At 42.2% G+C, this 17,729-nt stretch overlaps 2 protein-coding genes across 4 annotated transcripts in view; both read left to right on the forward strand.

Annotated features, from left to right (window-relative positions):
* Nucleotides 1-14,386, forward strand: part of cavin2b (caveolae associated protein 2b) — a 19,710-nt gene extending 5,324 nt beyond the window's left edge. Inside the window, exons 2-7 of one of the 3 annotated variants that reach the window (XR_006825325.1) lie at nt 1,743-1,883; nt 1,967-2,068; nt 8,381-8,647; nt 8,723-8,875; nt 12,186-13,647; nt 13,873-14,386. Coding sequence is in view for 1 of the 3 variants with exons in the window: in XM_046050951.1 (XP_045906907.1) it covers nt 1,743-1,883; nt 1,967-2,068; nt 8,381-8,647; nt 8,723-8,875; nt 12,186-12,581 (1,059 nt within the window). In the remaining 2 variants the exon portion in view is untranslated. Of the gene's footprint in view, nt 1-1,742; nt 1,884-1,966; nt 2,069-8,380; nt 8,648-8,722; nt 8,876-12,185 lie in introns of all 3 variants that reach the window. The other 2 variants (XR_006825324.1, XM_046050951.1) reach the window with 2 other exon arrangements.
* Nucleotides 1-17,729, forward strand: part of LOC123971238 (NLR family CARD domain-containing protein 3-like) — a 427,855-nt gene that overhangs the window by 92,266 nt on the left and 317,860 nt on the right. The gene's annotated exons all lie outside the window — the stretch shown is intronic.

Here is a 17,729-nt window from a genome sequence, read left to right on the forward strand (position 1 = left end):
GTGGTTCAGACACCAGTACAACGTACTTACACTGTACTAACTCCAGTTCAGACACAAGTACTAACTATGGTTCAGACACCAGTACTGACACCAGTACTAACTCCAGTTCAGACACCAGTACTAACTGTGGTTCAGACACCAGTACTAACTCCGGTTCAGACACCAGTACTAGCTGTGGTTCAGACACCAGTACAACGTACTTATACTGTACTAACTCCAGTTCAGACACCAGTACTAACTGTGGTTCAGACACCAGTACTGACACCAGTACTAACTCCAGTTCAGACACCAGTACTAACTGTGGTTCAGACACCAGTACTAACTCCGGTTCAGACACCAGTACTAGCTGTGGTTCAGACACCAGTACAACGTACTTATACTGTACTAACTCCAGTTCAGACACCAGTACTAACTGTGGTTCAGACACCAGTACTGACACCAGTACTAACTCCAGTTCAGACACCAGTACTAACTGTGGTTCAGACACCAGTACTAACTCCGGTTCAGACACCAGTACTAGCTGTGGTTCAGACACCAGTACAACGTACTTATACTGTACTAACTCCAGTTCAGACACCAGTACTAACTGTGGTTCAGACACCAGTACTGACACCAGTACTAACTCCAGTTCAGACACCAGTACTAACTGTGGTTCAGACACCAGTACTAACTCCGGTTCAGACACCAGTACTAGCTGTGGTTCAGACACCAGTACAACGTACTTATACTGTACTAACTCCAGTTCAGACACCAGTACTAACTGTGGTTCAGACACCAGTACTGACACCAGTACTAACTCCAGTTCAGACACCAGTACTAACTGTGGTTCAGACACCAGTACTAACTCCGGTTCAGACACCAGTACTAGCTGTGGTTCAGACACCAGTACAACGTACTTATACTGTACTAACTCCAGTTCAGACACCAGTACTAACTGTGGTTCAGACACCAGTACTGACACCAGTACTAACTCTAGTTCAGACACCAGTACAACGTACTTACACTGTACTAATTCCAGTTCAGACACCAGTACTGACACCAGTTACTAACTCCAGTTCAGATACCAGTACTAACACCAAAAACTCTGTTCATCAGTGAACAGTCAGTTCATAATCTTTGTCTGCATCTTTATCAAAAGATAAATTCGAGCTACTTCCTGTTACTGCTGCTGCTGCTGTGTTTGTAGTTCACAGTTCAGATGGTATCTGAAAGATCTTTAACATGTTAGAACAGGTTTTCTGTCAGACTGGCTCCAGTCTCACAGAAAGTCAGTCAACATGAACTACCTTTAACAACGGATTAAAGTGGAAGAAATCAACAATGACTGAATTGAAAGACATTTCCAGGTTCGGACATGTGAGGATCCGTCCCAAAAAACAAACACTGACTGATAAACTCAGACTAAAACCAGAATCTGGGCCCACAGGACTTCAGCAGACTGTTTCATCTGCTGTGATGCTGCAGAGTGAACTTAAGAGACCAGATACTCTGTCTGTAGCTGCAGTCACAGTGAACTATTCACACCACAATGAGACAAACACCTGGATGTCAAACTAACAGGTGTCAGTCACTGTCTGAACCACATTCAGACCATCAGTGGTGGTTCCTTTAGCAACAAGCTAAGCTAGCAAGCCTCTACGAAAAACGTAAACCAGTGCTAAACGTTTTGAGATTGAACTCGGAGGGCGTGGTCAGAGGGTGCAGGCTGGTATCTGATTAGTTTTTGGCTTTTTGTGTTTCAGGTGCATCAGGTAGAGATGGAGGGCGTGGTGAGAGGGATCCAGGCTGATATGACCAAGCTGTCCAAGAGCCACAGCCACACCTCCAACACCGTCAGCAAGCTGCTGGACAAGAGCCGCAAACTGTCCGTCACCATGAAGGAGGTCAGGACTGGTGTTACCTGTGTGACCTCACCTGCCACCTGTCAGAGTTCAGCTCTGCTAAAAACCTCTGCTTGTCTCTGCAGGTTCGTGATAAGATGGAGCGTCAGGGCGTCCAGGTGAAGAAGCTGGAGGCGAACCACGCCCACCTGATCAACAGAAACAACTTTAAAGTCCTCATCTTCCAGGTCAGTGTGATGAGCAGAGCTGAAGGTCAGAGGTCACAGGTCAGGTAGGGGCTGACTGTGAAATTCATTGTCGCAGTTTAAGCAAATACAAGATTCAAGTTTTGCTAACTTTACTGATTTTCATTATGTAAAACTTGTATTTAAATGGACGTGCTCCTCAGCCTTTATGTAAGTACATTAAGAGACTACAGAGTAGCAGCAGATCCACCAGAGCAGCTTCAAATGGCGATTGTAAAGTTTCATTTTGCAAAACTTCTTTTGCTCAGACGGCGTTTTCTGTAAAAGGAGCAAAGTCTTGGAACTTGCTACCTAAACACTTGAAAACTGCTGCAAACTTCATCACTTTTAAAAGAGAGGCCGAGTCCTGGTTAGTTCAGCAACAAACTGTTTCGGTTAGTGGTGATGAGGCAGGTTGGAGGACCCAAACGCAGGACGCAAGGCAGAGGAGGTGCAGTTCAAAGGGGGTTTATTGTGGCAAAACAAACAAAAGGCAAGCACACTTACTGACAGAGTCCAAAAAACAAGGTAATCCCAACAGAAATCAAAAGGAACAGGGTGACAAGACGAGCGAGGCTGACAACAGGAAACAGAGCGTATACACACGACAGACAGGGGGTAACACAAACAATGACCGGACGAAGACTGAAGAGAAACAACAAACATATATACACCAGGGACTGACGAGCAGGGCGGGAGTAACACAGGTGACAGACATGAGGCTAACAAGACACAGGCGGGCAGAGAGAGAGCAGGGGAAAACAGAGAGACTGACATGCAGAGGGATTACTGGGGTAACAGACACAACACAGGCTACTCAACACTAAACACAGGCCATATCACAAGAAGTAACAGATCAGAAATAAACAAACTAACTCAGACATGAGCAGACTAAACTAGAATAATGCAGACAAGGAACCTGAAGTAAATACTAACACATGAACCAAGGCACACGACTGGGAACAAAGACAGAACTAAAACACAGAACCAAGAGCTAAGATAAGAGACAAGACATAAACTACTAAGGACAAGGAACAAGAGAAACAGACAAATAGAAGGACACATGAAACAATGGCAAAAACTCACAGGGAAAAAGTACAACTCGTAACAGGAACATGTACTCACATCTAGTTTACTGCATTACATGTTTTTATTGTATTTTGACTTACGCATTTTACCTCCTTTTATTTTGTGTCATTGTAATGTCATCATCATATTGTATTTTCCTTTTTCTTTCATTACTGTTTTAATGTTTTATTTCTTTAAAAGCCCTTCTAGGGACAGGTGTTGCAAATTAGCAATTGCTAATAGTCTCCATACTCCACTTTGAAAATAGTCAGCAGTACTAACAGTAGTAGTAACAGAAGTAGTAACATTAGTAGTGGAAGCCAAAGTACCAGTAGTAGTAGTACTTGCAGTAGTAGTAGTAACATTAGTAGTAACAGAAGTAGTGTCAGCTAAATTAATGTATTGTAATGTAATGTAGTAGTAACAGTAGTAGAAGCAGAAGCAACAGTAGTAGTAACAGTAGTAAATGAAGAAGTAGTAACAGTACTAGTAGAAGCAGAAGTAACAGTAGTAGTAGTAATAGAAGAAGTAACAGTAATAGTAACAGTAATAGATAAAGAAGTAGTACCAGTGGTAGTAGAAGCAGAAGTAACAGTAGTAGTAACAGTAATAGATAAAGAAGTAGTAACAGTACTAGTAGAAGCAGAAGTAACAGTAGTAGTAGTAATAGAAGTAGTAGAAGCAGAAGTAACATTAGTAGTAACAGTAATAGATAAAGAAGTAGTAACAGTAGTAGTAACAGTAGTAAATAAAGAAGTAGTAACAGTACTAGTAGAAGCAGAAGTAACAGTAGTAGTAGTAATAGAAGTAGTAGAAGCAGAAGTAACATTAGTAGTAACAGTAATAGATAAAGAAGTAGTAACAGTAGTAGTAGTAACAGAAGTAGTAACAGTAGTAGTAACAGTAATAGATAAAGAAGTAGTAACAGTAGTAGTAACAGAAGTAGTAACAGTAGTAGTAACAGTAATAGATAAAGAAGTAGTAACAGTAGTAGTAACAGAAGTAGTAAAAGTAGTAGTAACAGTAATAGATAAAGAAGTAGTAACAGTAGTAGTAACAGAAGTAGTAACAGTAGTAGTAACAGTAATAGATAAAGAAGTAGTAACAGTAGTAGTAACAGAAGTAGTAACAGTAGTAGTAACAGTAATAGATAAAGAAGTAGTAACAGTAGTAGTAGAAGCAGAAGTAACAGTAGTAGTAACAGTAATAGATAAAGAAGTACTAACAGTAGTAGTAACAGAAGTAGTAACAGTAGTAGTAACAGTAATAGATAAAGAAGTAGTAACAGTAGTAGTAGAAGCAGAAGTAACAGTAGTAGTAACAGTAGTAGTAACAGTAATAGATAAAGAAGTAGTAACAGTAGTAGTAGAAGCAGAAGTAACAGTAGTAGTAACAGTAATAGATAAAGAAGTAGTAACAGTAGTAGTAACAGTAATAGATAAAGAAGTAGTAACAGTAGTAGTAGAAGCAGAAGTAACAGTAGTAGTAACAGACGTAGATACAGAAGTAATAGCAGTAGTAGTAGAAGCAGAAGTAACAGTAATAGATAAAGAAGTAGTAACAGTAGTAGTAGAAGCAGAAGTAACAGTAGTAGTAACAGTAATAGATAAAGAAGTAGTAACAGTAGTAGTAACAGTAATAGATAAAGAAGTAGTAACAGTAGTAGTAACAGTAGTAGTAGAAGCAGAAGTAACAGTAGTAGTAACAGACGTAGATACAGAAGTAATAGCAGTAGTAGTAGAGGCAGAAGTAACAGTAGTAGTAACAGTAATAGATAAAGAAGTAGTAACAGTAGTAGTAACAGTAATAGATAAAGAAGTAGTAACAGTAGTAGTAACAGTAGTAGTAACAGTAATAGATAAAGAAGTAGTAACAGTAGTAGTAACAGTAATAGATAAAGAAGTAGTAACAGTAGTAGTAGAAGCAGAAGTAACAGTAGTAGTAACAGACGTAGATACAGAAGTAATAGCAGTAGTAGTAGAGGCAGAAGTAACAGTAGTAGTAACAGTAATAGATAAAGAAGTAGTAACAGTAGTAGTAACAGAAGTAGTAACAGTAATAGATAAAGAAGTAGTAACAGTAGTAGTAGAAGCAGAAGTAACAGTAGTAGTAAGAGTAGTAGTAGAAGCAGAAGTAACAGTAGTAGTAGAAGCAGAAGTAACAGTAGTAGTAACAGTAATAGATAAAGAAGTAGTAACAGTAGTAGTAGAAGCAGAAGTAACAGTAGTAGTAACTGATGTAGATAAAGAAGTAGTAACAGTAATAGATAAAGAAGTAGTAACAGTAGTAGTAACAGTAATAGATAAAGAAGTAGTAACAGTAGTAGTAACAGAAGTAGTAACAGTAATAGATAAAGAAGTAGTAACAGTAGTAGTAGAAGCAGAAGTAACAGTAGTAGTAAGAGTAGTAGTAGAAGCAGAAGTAACAGTAGTAGTAACAGTAATAGATAAAGAAGTAGTAACAGTAGTAGTAGAAGCAGAAGTAACAGTAGTAGTAACAGTACTAGATAAAGAAGTAGTAACAGTAATAGATAAAGAAGTAGTAACAGTAGTAGTAACAGTAATAGATAAAGAAGTAGTAACAGTAGTAGTAGAAGCAGAAGTAACAGTAGTAGTAATAGTAATAGATAAAGAAGTAGTAACAGTAGTAGTAACAGAAGTAGTAACAGTTGTAGTAACAGTAATAGATAAAGAAGTAGTAACAGTAGTAGTAACAGAAGTAGTAACAGTAGTAGTAACAGTAATAGATAAAGAAGTAGTAACAGTAGTAGTAGAAGCAGAAGTAACAGTAGTAGTAAGAGTAGTAGTAGAAGCAGAAGTAACAGTAGTCGTAACAGTAATAGATAAAGAAGTAGTAACAGTAGTAGTAGAAGCAGAAGTAACAGTAGTAGTAACTGATGTAGATACAGAAGTAATAGCAGTAGTAGTAGAGGCAGAAGTAACAGTAGTAGTAACTGATGTAGATACAGAAGTAATAGCAGTAGTAGTAGAGGCAGAAGTAACAGTAGTAGTAGTAACAGAAGTAGTAACAGTAGTAGTAACAGTAATAGATAAAGAAGTAGTAACAGTAGTATTAACAGTAATAGATAAAGAAGTAGTAACAGTAGTAGGAGAAGCAGAAGTAACAGTAGTAGTAACAGTAGTAGATAAAGAAGTAGTAACAGTAGTAACAGAAGTAGTAACAGTAGTAGTAACAGTAATAGATAAAGAAGTAGTAACAGTAGTAACAGAAGTAGTAACAGTAGTAGTAACAGTAGTAGTAACAGAAGTAGTAACAGTAGTAGTAACAGTAGTAGTAGAAGCAGAAGTAACAGTTGTAGTAACAGTAGTAGTAGAGGCAGAAGTAACAGTTGTAGTAACAGTAGTAGAAGCAGAAGTAGTAACAGTAGTAGTAGTAACAGTAGTAGTAGTAGTAGTAGTAGTAACAGTAGTAGTAGTAGTAGTAGTAGTAACAGTAGTAGTAACAGTAATAGATAAAGAAGTAGTAACAGTAGTAGTAGATACAGAAGTAGTAACAGTAATAGATAAAGAAGTAGTAACCGTAGCAGTAGAAGCAGTAGTAGTAGTAGTAGTAGTAATAGTAACAGTAGTAGTACTACTAGTAGTAGTAGTAGTAATAGTACTCCTCATGATGAATGAACTGATCTTGATGTGTAGCACAGTTAAACTGTCACTTATCTGTCTGATATGACAAAACATGATGAGTAAAGTCATCATCATTCAAATATCAAACTAATCAAACGTATTAAACATCTGCTCTGTAAGTAAAGGTCTCCATCATTAAAGTTCCCCACAGACAGTTAAGTTCTAAACAGGCAGTAAGGTTCTCCAGAGGCAACAGAGTTCTCCTCAGACACATTTACATTTATTCATTTAGACACAAAAGGTCTACACAGACAGTGAAGATCTCCACAGGCAGTAATGTTCTCTACATTCAGTAAGGTTCTCCACAGCCAGTAAAGTTCTCTGCATACAGTATTGTTCTCTACAGACAGTAAGATTCTCTGCATATCGTAAAGTTCTACACAGGCAGTAAAGTTTTCCACAGACACTAAGGTAAAGTTCTCCACAGACCTTTGTTCTGTCTGTTTGCTGGTGATTTTCAGTCATTTTCAGTGACCTTATTTGGTCATCAGCTGCTGCAGGAGTTGAACTGAAAAACTTTATGCAGACAAAGGTCAGAGCTGCCTTCTTGTGGTCTGGTTGTCATGGCAAATCTGACTCGGCCCTTCAACTGTTCTCAAATCCGTACTTTCCCACACAGAGAACATGTGATCAGACTGAAGAGTTGAACTTGAAAAAAATGTTTCTATGGTTTCTAAGATCTGTGTCACTGCACGTTATCACAGGTAACCGTAGATCTATAGGTAATACTTTTTAAAATTTATTTTACCTTTATTTAACCAGAAAGAAAACTCATTGATATTAAAAAATTATTTTCCAAGAGCGTCTTGGCCAATACACGTGTGTGACTGTTCTGTACTAATACTGTAGTCGTAGGAGTAGTAATGCAGTAAATTCTACATTAACTCTGCAGTACAATTATAGTAACTGAAGGTAGTGTCCTTACTGTAAATGTTTTCTAACCACCTGTTTAGTACTGCAGTATGACTGAGTACACATGTGTGAGTTGTCTGTCTCACCAACACTAAACATTCCCGTCCTCCCTGAAATACCCAGCATTCCTCAGTGGGTGTGGTTCTCTGTCAGCTCTGCTTTTTAACCCTTTCCCTCTCTGAGGAACCTTTAAGCTCTGCCCTCCAGGTCTTCCTGTTTGTGTTGTTCTCTTTGAATGTCTTTGTGTTCGAACATTTTACTTTACACTTACTGCATACCCCTGTACAGGCAGGAGTAGAGGGAGAACCCTGTCCACACATAGAATATGAAGACAAGAGAGAGTCTTCAAGCTGAAGCCCTTCATTTTGACCTTAAACCCAATAAATGTACTATTAATTATGATTTAATTAAGCTTTTACAGTTGAAACATATTTAAACATATTGACTTGTGAAACTTTGTGTCACCAGATTGTGTTTGTCTATTTCCTGTTTCCTGGGGAATCCATAAAGCAGTCACATGTTACACTGGACTGTATTCTCCTTTGGAAAGGCTGTCCCCCCTAACAATCTCCCAAGGTTCCCCCAAAGGTTCCCCCAAAGATTCTAATAAAGATGCTCTAAGATCCTCCAACTAAGGCCCCCTTTCCAAAGTACAGTTTCTTGAATATTTCCCTAATGTTCTCTACTTCAGGAGGAGAACGAGATCCCTACCAGTGTTTTCGTGAAGGATCCTCCTCCGTTCCCTCGTGATGAGATTTTGGAGGAAGGCGATGAATCGGCACCGGGTGTCGTTGACGGCGACCATTCCCAGGAGAGCGGGCTCCAGACCATCGACCTATCATCTGATGAGGATGTCGGGCTAGAGGCGGAGCTAGAGGAAGAGGAGGTGTGGCCTCACGATCTGGAGAACATGGAGAAATCCAGAGCCGAGAAACTGAAACGATCCAGTCTGAAGAAGGTGAGAACCAAAGACAGGTGAACAGTCAGACAGGTGAACAGTCAGATAGGTGTGTAACTGTCTCTCTCTCTGCAGGTCGATAGTCTGAAGAAGGCGTTTTCCAGGCAGAACATCGAGAAGAAGATGACGAAGATAGGAACAAAGATCGTTTCTCAGGAGCAACGAGAGAAAATCAAACAGAAAACCTCCAGCCTGAAGGTTTCGCCTCTGTCCTTCAGCATCAGGAAGGTAGTGGGATCTCTGTCATTATTGGACTCTGTGAAGTTCCTCTAAGGTTCCACTGACACCAAGTACCCCCAAAGTTTCCTCTAACATTCCCCTAGGTTTCCCTTTAAGCATCAGGATGGTACTGGGATCTCTGTCATTATTAGACTCCAAGAAGTTCCTCTAAGGTTCCACTGACACCAAGTACCCCCAACCAACGTTTCCTCTAACATTCCCCTAGGTTCCCCTTTAAGCATCAGTAAAGTACTGGGATCTCTGTCATTATTAGACTCAATAAAGTTCCTCTAAGGTTTCCCTAACATAAAGTGTCCCCAGGTTTCCTCTAACATTCCCCTAGGTTCCCCTTTAAGCATCAGGCCCCGAGGGGCTGGTTCCCTTGGCAGATTTTGCAGGAGCTTGGCGGAGCGTTGCCAACAATTCCCTGTGGGTCCTGCGTAACGTCATGGAGGGCTACAGGCTGCAGTTCCGGGTCTGCCCCCCCAGATTCAACGGGGTGGTCTGGACTGCGGTGCACTCAGAGCAGAGCCAGGTGTTGGGACAAGAAGTTCACTCTCTGCTGGAGAAAGGGGCCATAGAACTCATTTCCCCGCCAGTCAGGGAGTCCAGGTTCTACAGCCGGTACTTCATAGTTCCCAAGAAGGACGGAGGACTGCGTCCGATTTTAGATCTGCGGTCCCTGAACCAATCTCTGAGGAGATTCAGGTTCAGGATACTCACCATCCCCGCCATCATCAGTCACATCCAATCCGAGGATTGGTTTGTCACGATAGATCTGTGAGACGCATATTTCCACATCTCCATCCATCCCTCTCACAGGAAGTTCCTGAGGTTCGCCTTCGTGAGCGCGGCGTACCAGTATCGGGTTCTTCCGTTCGGCCTAGCACTCTCTCCTCGCACGTTCACCAAATGCATGGATGCAGCTCTGGCCCCGCTGAGGCTCCAGGGCATCTGCATATTAAACTACATCAACGACTGGCTCATCTTGGCTCAGTCTTGGGAGCTAGCGGTTCGGCATCGAGATGTCATCCTCGCCCACCTTCAGCGTTTGGGGCTGTGGCTCAACGCGAAGAAGAGCGTGCTGACGCCTGCCCAACGGACTACGTTCCTAGGGGTGGTGTGGGACTCGACGACGATGCGGGCCCACCTGTCGCTTGCACGAGTCGGGTCCATTTTGTTCTCGGTAACCTGAGTGAAGTTAGGCCGCACAATCACTGTGAAACACTTTCAGAGGGTGTTGGGTCTCATGGCGGCAGCGTCCAGCGTAATCTCGTCTGGCCTGCTGCACATGAGAGCCCTGCAGTGGTGGTTAAAATCCAAGGGATTCTCCCCGAGGGGAAATCTGTTCCGTCTGATACGGGTTACGAGCAGGTGCCTTCATTCCCTGTCAGTATGGAGGAAGCCTTGGTTTCTGTCTGTATGCCTTTCCCCCAGTCGTTCTGCTCTGGGTTCTGGAGCGGGTCCGTCAGGACGGTGTCAGCCTACCGCTGGTAGCCCCGTTTTGGCCGGACATAATATCGCTCCTCGAGGGCCCGCCATGGCAGGTCCCTCTGCTGTCTCAGGTGGAGGGCCAGGTCTTTCACCCTTGCCCCGCCCTGTGGAGACTCTGGGTCTGGCCCCTGAGGGGGCCCAGTTCCTGGAGGTGGGCCTGACGGCGGGAACAGTCGAGACGCTGCTCAGCTCCAGAGCCCCGTCCATGAGAAGGACGTACGGCCTGAAGTCGAATGTGTTTGCCACCTGGTGTAGAGAACAAGTGGTGGACCCAGTTACCTGCCCGGTGACTATAGTACTGGAGTTCCTCCAGGACCATTTCTCTGCTGGCCTTTCCCCATCCACACTCAAGGTGTATGTGGCTGCCATGGCAGCGTTCCATGCCCCTCTGAGGGATGGGCCTTTGGGGAGGCTTCCACTGGTCGTGTGCTTCCTCCGGAGACCCGTGACTCGTTCCAGGGTTCCCACTTGGGAACTGCTGGCTGAGGCCCCCTTCGAACCCCTGGAGTCGGGTGAGGCCATGCACCTGACCATTAAGATGGCCTTTCTCCTCGCTATCACCTCTCTGAAGAGGGTGGGGGATCTCCAGGCACTTTCGGTTTCTCCTCAATGCCTGGAGTTTGCCCTGGGGAGGGTCAGAGCCATCCTGCACCCCTGCCCGGGTTATGTCCCTAAGGTTCCATCCAGGTTGGCAGGGTCTACAGTGCTGCAGGCGTTTCATCCCCCACCTCATGTGACGGCGGAGGACGGGAGACTTCATCTGCTCTGCCCGGTCAGAGCGCTGAGTCTCTGAGGTCCTCCCGATGGAGGAAAGCAGACCAGTTGCAGGCCTATCAGGTGCGCGGGTAACCTTCACCTATGGCCGTAAGGGAGCACTCCACTCGAGGCATGGCGGCCTCTAGGGCCCTCCTCGTAGGGGCTCTAGGATTTGTGTGAGGCAGCTGGCTGGGCCACTCCTCACACTTTCATCCGGTTTTACAGTCTGGACCTTCCCTCTGCACCCTGCACCCGTGCGCTCTCCTCTTAAGTCGTGCCTATGGGTTACTGCACGCTGGGGGGCAGGCGGAGGCTTCGGCGTGGAATAGTGGGTATTCTCGTTCCCATAGTGTCCTCACCGACGCAGTTCGAGTTCCCTCGAAGGGGAACGTCTCGGGTTACGTATGTAACCCTTGTTCCCCGAGAAGGGGAACGAGACACTGCGTCGGTCCGCCACATCTCGCCCCGCCTGGAGTGCCTTGCTTCATAGCAAAGAGCTAATGTGTCCGTTGTGCCGGTGTGCTTATATACGCCTCCAGTTACGCCGTCACACGCTACCGTTCTAGCAACGCCAATAGGATTGGAGTAGTTTCATTCATGATTTCAGCCCTGCCATGCCCAGAGGCGTTCCCATAGTGTCGTCACCGACGCAGTGTCTCGTTCCCCTTCTCGGGGAACAAGGGTTACATACGTAACCCGAGACATTCCCCTTTAAGCATCAGTAAGGTACTGGGATCTCTGTCATTATTAGACTCCAAGAAGTTCCTCTAATGTTCCCCTGACACCAAGTACCCCCATAGTTTCCTCTAACATTATCCCTAGGTTTCCCTTTAAGCATCAGGAAGGTTCTACACATTCCCACTAAAGGTCCTGTAAGGTTCTACTAAGGTTCCTTTAATGCTGCCATCTAGGTAACCTGAGGTTGCCCCATTTTCTCCTGAGCTTACCACAAGCTTCATGTCTGATTCTTCCATGATTTCTGTCATTAATGTTCTCCCAAGGTTCCCCTGACATGCCTCTAAAATGCCTCTATGGTCCGTAGTTATTCCACTTCCTGTCTGTGTTCCAGCCTCGCAGCAGCTCCGGCTCTCAGCCCACCGAGGCCGCCGCTCAGACCGCAGAGTCGTTTGTCATCGAGGCAGACGTGCAGCTCTCCCCGCAGGGCAGCACCGACCAGGAAGTCCCTTTCACCGAGGTCCACGCCCAGCTGGCTCCGGCCGAGCAGGAGGAGCAAGAGGAGGAGAAGCTGAAGGAGCAGCTGAAAAAGGAGGAGGACGACGAGAAAGTGAAAGAGAAAGAGGAGGGGGAGGAGAAGGGAGGCGAGGAGGCGTCCGGTGTGGAGGTGGATCTGTCTGTGGTTTCTGAGGGAGTCAGTCAGGAGTACGCTCTGTCCTCCACCCTGCCTCAGGAGGAGAAAGGAGAGGAAGGAGGAGCAGAGGAGGGAAAAGTGGAGGAGGCATCCTAAACATTTGTTAATATTCAGTTTCATGGAGGTTCAGCTCTGAGCTGGGATCAGGGTTCAGGTCTGAGCTGGGATCCATCAGAGTTCAGGTCTGAGCTGGGATCAGGGTTCAGGTCTGAGCTGGGATCCATTAGAGTTCAGGTCTGAGCTGAGACCCGTCAGGGTTCAGGTCTGAGCTGAGACCCGTCAGAGTTCAGGTCTGAGCTGGGATCAGAGTTCAGGTCTGAGCTGTGATCCGTCAGAGTTCAGGTCTCAGCTGGGATCAGGGTTCAGGTCTGAGCTGGGATCCATCAGAGTACAGGTCTGAGCTGAGACCCGTCAGGGTTCAGGTCTGAACCTGGGATCAGGGTTCAGGTCTGAACCTCCTCACAAACTGACTTTAGATTTCTGATCATCTGATATTTAACGTCTTGTGACCCTGAAAACCACCTATCTCCAAAAAACCTTTCAGGAACTAAGGACACTGATGCTTCTGTACTCTTGGTTCTGGTTTTTAGGTTAAACTTTTTATGAAGTGGGAGAACTTTAAATTCTTCAGCTGATCTGAAAGCCTAAAAGAACACTTTGGAGATACGTGCTTTTTACTGGGCAGCTTTACTTTAGTTTTACACTTTTTATGTTTATTCTTTTTATTCAAACCATGATAACTACTGATCAGCTGATCAATAACATTAATGTAATGAAACATGTGGAACATCAGTGGAACCCAACACACAGAACACACTGAGGGAACATGGTGCTAAACAGATCCCTGAAAACACAAAGCGTTCCTCTGACATTCCTCTAAGGTTACTGATTCCCAAAGGCTCCTGAGGTTCCTCTTTCTACTACGGTTTCCCAAACATTCCCATAAAGTTCCTCTAAGGTTAACCTAGTACTCTGCTAAGGTTGCCCCAAGTTGGGACCAATTGCTGGAAGATTCTCTAAACGTTCCTCTACAGTGCCTCTACCATTGGCCTAAGTTCCCCTAGTTTCCTTAAAGCTTTCCTCAAAAGTTTCGCTAAGGTTGCCCTAGGATCCCTCCAAGGTTCCTCTAACAGTGGCCTAAGTTCCCCTAGGTTCCTCAAAGGTTTCACTAAGGTTGCGCTAGGATCCCTCCAAGGTTTTACTAACAGTGGCTTAATTTCCCCTAGGTTCCTCAAAGGTTTCACTAAGGTTGCCCTAGGATCCCTCCAAGGTTCCTCTAACAGTGGCTTAAGTTCCCCTAGGTTCCTCAAAGGTTTCACTAAGGTTGCCCTAGGATCCCTCCAAGGTTCCTCTAACAGTGGCCTAAGTTCCCCTAGGTTCCTCAAAGGTTTCACTTAGGTTGCCCTAGGATCCCTCTAAGGTTCCTGTAACATTCCACTTGGGTTCCCCCCAACTTTTTGTTAGGTTGCTCTAAAGGTCCCCTTGCGTTCTCCTGCTGTTCCTGTCTGTTGAAATATCTGTTGAGTTCTGTCTTCTGCCTGAAATGTTCTGTGATATAAATAATCTTTCGTTTCATCAGTTCAGTTTCCTGTAGTGTGTGTGTTGATGTGTACACTGAGTAACCAGCCTCTGATTGATTAACTGCTTATTAACGACACCGAAGTATTAATTACTGTACCAGTGACGGACAGACCCATCAGATCAAACTGCTGATCAGGACAGTCGGTTCTCCACCACTCGGTTCTCTCAGTTGTTTCAGCTGTAAAGTCGCTGGTTTTCTTTGTTTTCGAACACAAATAGAAACGTTGTGCTGCCAAAGATCATTTCCTGTCTGACTCACGTCACCTGTCAGGTGAGAACCACCTGAAATCCACCAACAATAAAACGCAGAGAAACCTCAATCCTGTTTCCCGCCTCTCATTTCAACGTTTCCTGTTTTTCTCCGTCTAACATCAAAATGTCTCTCAGCTGTGGACTGAAACTCGGTAATGTGAAGAACAGAAAATAAGTCAGTCACTGAATTTGAAGTTGAAAATGAAGTTCAAGAGCAAGCAATTCTACCACACTGTAATACATATACACACAGTATATACACAAAGTATACTGTACATATACAGTATATACACAGTATATATGTACAGTATATATAAGTACAGTATATATATAGTATATACACACAGTATATACACAGTATATGCTCATAGTATATATATATGTACAGTATATATATAGTATATACACACAGTATATATATATATACACAGTATATATATATATACACAGTATATATGTACAGTATATATATGTACAGTATATATATAGTATATACACACAGTATATACACAAAGTATACATATACAGTATATACACAGTATATATGTACAGTATATATGTACAGTATATACACAGTATATATGTACAGTATATATATGTACAGTATATATGTAGTATATACACACAGTATATACACAAAGTATACATATACAGTATATATGTACAGTATATATATGTACAGTATATATATATAGTATATACACACAGTATATGCACAGTATATGCTCATAGTATATATATGTACAGTATATATATAGTATATACACACAGTATATATATATACACAGTATATACACAAAGTATACATATACAGTATATACACAGTATATATGTACAGTATATATATGTACAGTATATATATAGTATATACACACAGTATATACACAAAGTATACATATACAGTATATACACAGTATATATGTACAGTATATATGTACAGTATATACACAGTATATATGTACAGTATATATATGTACAGTATATATGTAGTATATACACACAGTATATACACAAAGTATACATATACAGTATATATGTACAGTATATATATGTACAGTATATATATATAGTATATACACACAGTATATGCACAGTATATGCTCATAGTATATATATGTACAGTATATATATAGTATATACACACAGTATATATATATACACAGTATATACACAAAGTATACATATACAGTATATACACAGTATATATGTACAGTATATATATGTACAGTATATATATAGTATATACACACAGTATATACACAAAGTATACATATACAGTATATACACAGTATATATGTACAGTATATATATGTACAGTATATATAGTATATACACACAGTATATATATATATACACACAGTATATACACAAAGTATATACCAACAGTGTCGATTTGTGCATTTTATATCAAATAAGTTTGGACTTAAGTTTGCCTCCAAATCCTTTTCTCTCCCTGAGAGAAGGAGGATGGGGTTTGGGATATCAACTCAACAGACGGCTGAAGCGACTCCAAAGGAAAAGGTGAAAGGTCGCTTTCCCTAAGTGCTGTTTCTGGGCCGTCTGATCGTAAAAACTTGCCACCTCTGACGCCTGACTGTTAAAATGACAAAAGAAACACTCACCAGAGACTAGCTTTCTCCTGAACTCTTCTCTTCGTAAGAGAGGGCAGGAAACCCTAAGCTGCCCCCCCACACACGTAACCATGGCAACTGACCTTGCTCTTTGTTTAATTACCTCACATCAAAGGATATTCTCCTCCTCACGCCCAGGTGTGAGAAACTCCGGAGAAAGGGCACTGTCCACATTCCTTTGTGTGGACAAAAGAACACTGTTACCTTGTTTAATTAAATAATCTTTTAGTTACTTGATTAAGTCTCCCCACTCCATTTGAGTAGTTATGTCACTATGTTGTTATTTGTTGTTGGAAAGAGTCTAAATAAGTTCATTTTGTAGTGTTTTAATTTTCAGCAAGGTCACCTGACTTTATTCATTTTATTTGTAACTAATGCTTTGTTCACACTTTCTGACACCTCCTTTAGAAATGATGGTAAAGAAATGTCATCCTATACTCAATTAATTTTCCAGCTTGAATTTAAGGTTAAAAATGACTAAGTTCCCCAGCTCCTGAGAAGATTGTTTTAGGATCGATCAGAGCTATCATCATGTAACCCAAGCTCCCCCAAGTGGACAAAATAAGTATTACAGGCCGTCGTCTGAAATGCCGTTAATGTATAAATGTCACTCTGTATTTTTCATGTCCAATAATCTGATGCCATTCGTGTGTCTTGCTTATGTTCTCTAAGAACGTGTAACCGTCAATATATCCAGAAAGCTAGTTAAGTTCCTCTCATCTGTGATTCCTATGAAATGCTAACTTTTTTAAGATCTAACTACTGATAATTGTTTTCCTTTTATCAAGTGCTTAAACTAAGAACAGAACAACCGTTTGGCAATTAAGGTTTGATTGTGGGACGATATTTGATTACAATAGTTTTAATTTAAATATTAAAAGTCAAAGAAAGACAGTCTCTCGGGAAACTGGAGACAAGCCCCCTCAGGGAAACAAAGGACTGCCCTCTGGAAGGAAGGCCCCACTGCGAGTTTCTTCAGTAAGCCGACAAAAGACGGACCTCCGGAGGAATTCCCTGGCAGAGAATGCGACTGGCCGACGGCTTTAAGCTGTCCTAACGCACGGATCTCTGCCAGCGTGAGGCCGTTGACCAGCACCCGGCTGGGAGAAGCGACACGCAGTAAGACCAAAACCCTGCATTCTGTGATCAGTGATGTCCCATAGTTGTTAATAGATGATCTTTAACTCTTAAAACTCATGGCTCGCGTTCATTAGCTGCCGTATGAGTCAAATGCTCCCACAATAGAACCCACATTCTCATTGTTTATTTCTTTTATTTATTTAACCGCATTTTTATATTCAACTTAGTTAGTTAATAAATCTCACTGTAACCAAAGGAATTGTGTGTATTGCCTGTCTCCAGGTCCCTGCGTAGAGAATTTACCCTTAGATATGAGATTGACTAACTGATTTAAGATAATTGAGCCAGATCTATCTATCACTAGTGAATAATTGTATAATTATTAAAACACTACCCAGAGGTCCGGAGACTCTGGGTTAATTAAAACTCCGATGGTGCCCCGAAACGAGAGATTTATGGATTAATATTTTCTGAATATTAAAATTCATAATTGGGTATTAATTCTCATAAATTTATTAAAACATAGTAGTCATGCTACAGCACACAGTATGCACTCACCTAAAGGATTATTAGGAACACCTGTTCAATTTCTCATTAATGCAATTATCTAATCAACCAATCACATGGCAGTTGCTTCAATGCATTTAGGGGTGTGGTCCTGGTCAAGACAATCTCCTGGACTCCAAACTGAATGTCAGAA

This window comes from Micropterus dolomieu, linkage group LG01, assembly GCF_021292245.1.
Source record: "Micropterus dolomieu isolate WLL.071019.BEF.003 ecotype Adirondacks linkage group LG01, ASM2129224v1, whole genome shotgun sequence".
NCBI lineage: Eukaryota > Metazoa > Chordata > Actinopteri > Centrarchiformes > Centrarchidae > Micropterus > Micropterus dolomieu.